The sequence below is a fragment of the Myotis brandtii genome, unplaced genomic scaffold (assembly GCF_000412655.1).
Source record: "Myotis brandtii unplaced genomic scaffold, ASM41265v1 scaffold1120, whole genome shotgun sequence".
Lineage (NCBI taxonomy): Eukaryota > Metazoa > Chordata > Mammalia > Chiroptera > Vespertilionidae > Myotis > Myotis brandtii.
Window position 1 is genome coordinate 677,874 of NW_005353839.1, and position 1,759 is coordinate 679,632.

General features: G+C 59.4%; 1 protein-coding gene across 1 annotated transcript in view; it reads left to right on the plus strand.

Annotated features, from left to right (window-relative positions):
• The window catches only part of IGSF8 (immunoglobulin superfamily, member 8), a 5,574-nt gene that overhangs the window by 1,242 nt on the left and 2,573 nt on the right, over positions 1 to 1,759 (plus strand). Inside the window, exons 2-3 of the mRNA XM_005857780.2 lie at positions 303 to 680; positions 1,560 to 1,756. Of these exons, the coding sequence (XP_005857842.1) occupies positions 303 to 680; positions 1,560 to 1,756 (575 nt within the window). The remainder of the gene's footprint in view (positions 1 to 302; positions 681 to 1,559; positions 1,757 to 1,759) is intronic.

The window sequence follows — 1,759 nt, forward strand, 5'->3', positions numbered from 1 at the left end:
AGGTGGAGCTGGAATCAGGAAGTGTTAAAACAGGGGACAGATGTTCTCCATTCTGCCCATAGACGCTCTGCTTCCGCCTCCCAGAAATGGGGTATTTCTGGGCTCTGAGACAAGCCTGGCTGTGTCATCAGTTCCTTGCGGCCCAGGTGTCCTCTTTCCCTGTCCTCAGAACACAGTCCACCGGCTTACCACCTTTCTCCTCGCTTCCTCTCCTTTCAGGGGCAGGGGCCGAGAATGGTGCTGGTAGTGGGGGGACACCTGAGGATCCAGGCCTTCCCAACTCCCCTTCTTCTTTCCTACAGGAACCGGGTGCTGTGCCCGGGAGGTGCTGGTCCCCGAGGGGCCGCTGTACCGCGTGGCTGGCACAGCCGTCTCTATCCCCTGCAACGTCACTGGCTACGAGGGCCCCGCCCGGCAGGACTTCGAGTGGTTCCTGTACAGGCCTGAGGCCCCAGAGGCTGCGCTGGGCATCGTTAGCACCAGGGACACCCGGTTCTCCTACGCTGTCTTCGGGCCCCGGGTGGCAGCCGGCGAGGTGCAGGTGCAGCGTGTGCGGGACGATGCCGCCGTGCTCCACATCGCGCGCCTGCAGGCCCAGGACGCCGGTGTGTATGAGTGCTACACGCCCTCCACGGACGCCCGCTACCTGGGCAGCTACAGCGGCAAGGTGGAGCTGAGAGGTACTGGGCCCTGGGGCCGGGGGGGAGGCAGAAAGAAAGGCAGAAAGTCAGGGCCGGGAGGAGCTTGTCGGATCACCCCTTAGGCTTTGCAGCTGAGGAGCCTGAGGCCCAAAGAGGTTAAGTGAGCCCTGGCCGGTTTGGCTCAGTGGATAGAGCATCAGCCTGCGGACTGAAAGGTCCCAGGTTCGATTCTGGTCAAGGGCACGTGCCTGGGTTGTGGGCTCGATCCCCAGTGGGGGACTTGGGGGAGGCAGCCGATCCATGATTCTCTCTCATCATGGATGTTTCTGTCTCTCTCTCTCCCTCTTCCTTCCTCTCTGAAATCAATAAAAAAATATATTTAAAAAAAAAAAGAGGTTAAGTGACTTGCACAAAATCACCCAACCTGTCAGTGGCTGCCCTCCCAGTCCACTGCTCCTATTCCATTGCGCTGCCTCCTGGGACAGGGGAAGCATCCTTACAATGTCCGATCCCTTCTCCATTCCCCGTCAGTGTGAATCTACTCCATTCCTGGAGCTTCTAGATTCCAGATCTGGAGGAGTGGGGTAGGAGGAGTAAGGCCATGTGATATTCTTGCGCTCTTAAGATTCTTTGTCTTCTGAGAAGGAAGACAGAGCCACTTCTCTGAGTATTTCAAACAGCGGTCAGTCCCAAACATAAGGGTGAGTAGGCAGCGGGCTGGTTCTGATAGTCAGCGAGTGTTTATTGAGCGCCTGTTGTGTGCCCAGCACTGTGCTTGGCACCACTGAGCTACAGAAGAAACCAGACACCGTGAAATCTTCGCCCTCTAGGAGCGTGCAGTCTAAAGGGGTTGCAGGTAGGAAACAGTGACGAGGGCTGCCAGCTCCAGCCCTCCTTCACTCCGGCTGTTCTTTCCAGTTCTTCCAGATGTGCTGCAGGTGTCTGCGGCCGCCCTCGGGCCCCGAGGCCGGCAGGCTCCCACTTCTCCCTCTCGCCTGACGGTGCACGAGGGGCAGGAGCTGGCACTGGGCTGTCTGGCGCGGACGAGCACGCAGAAGCACACACACCTGGCGGTGTCCTTTGGCCGAGTGGTGCCCGGGGCACCCGTGGGGCGAGCG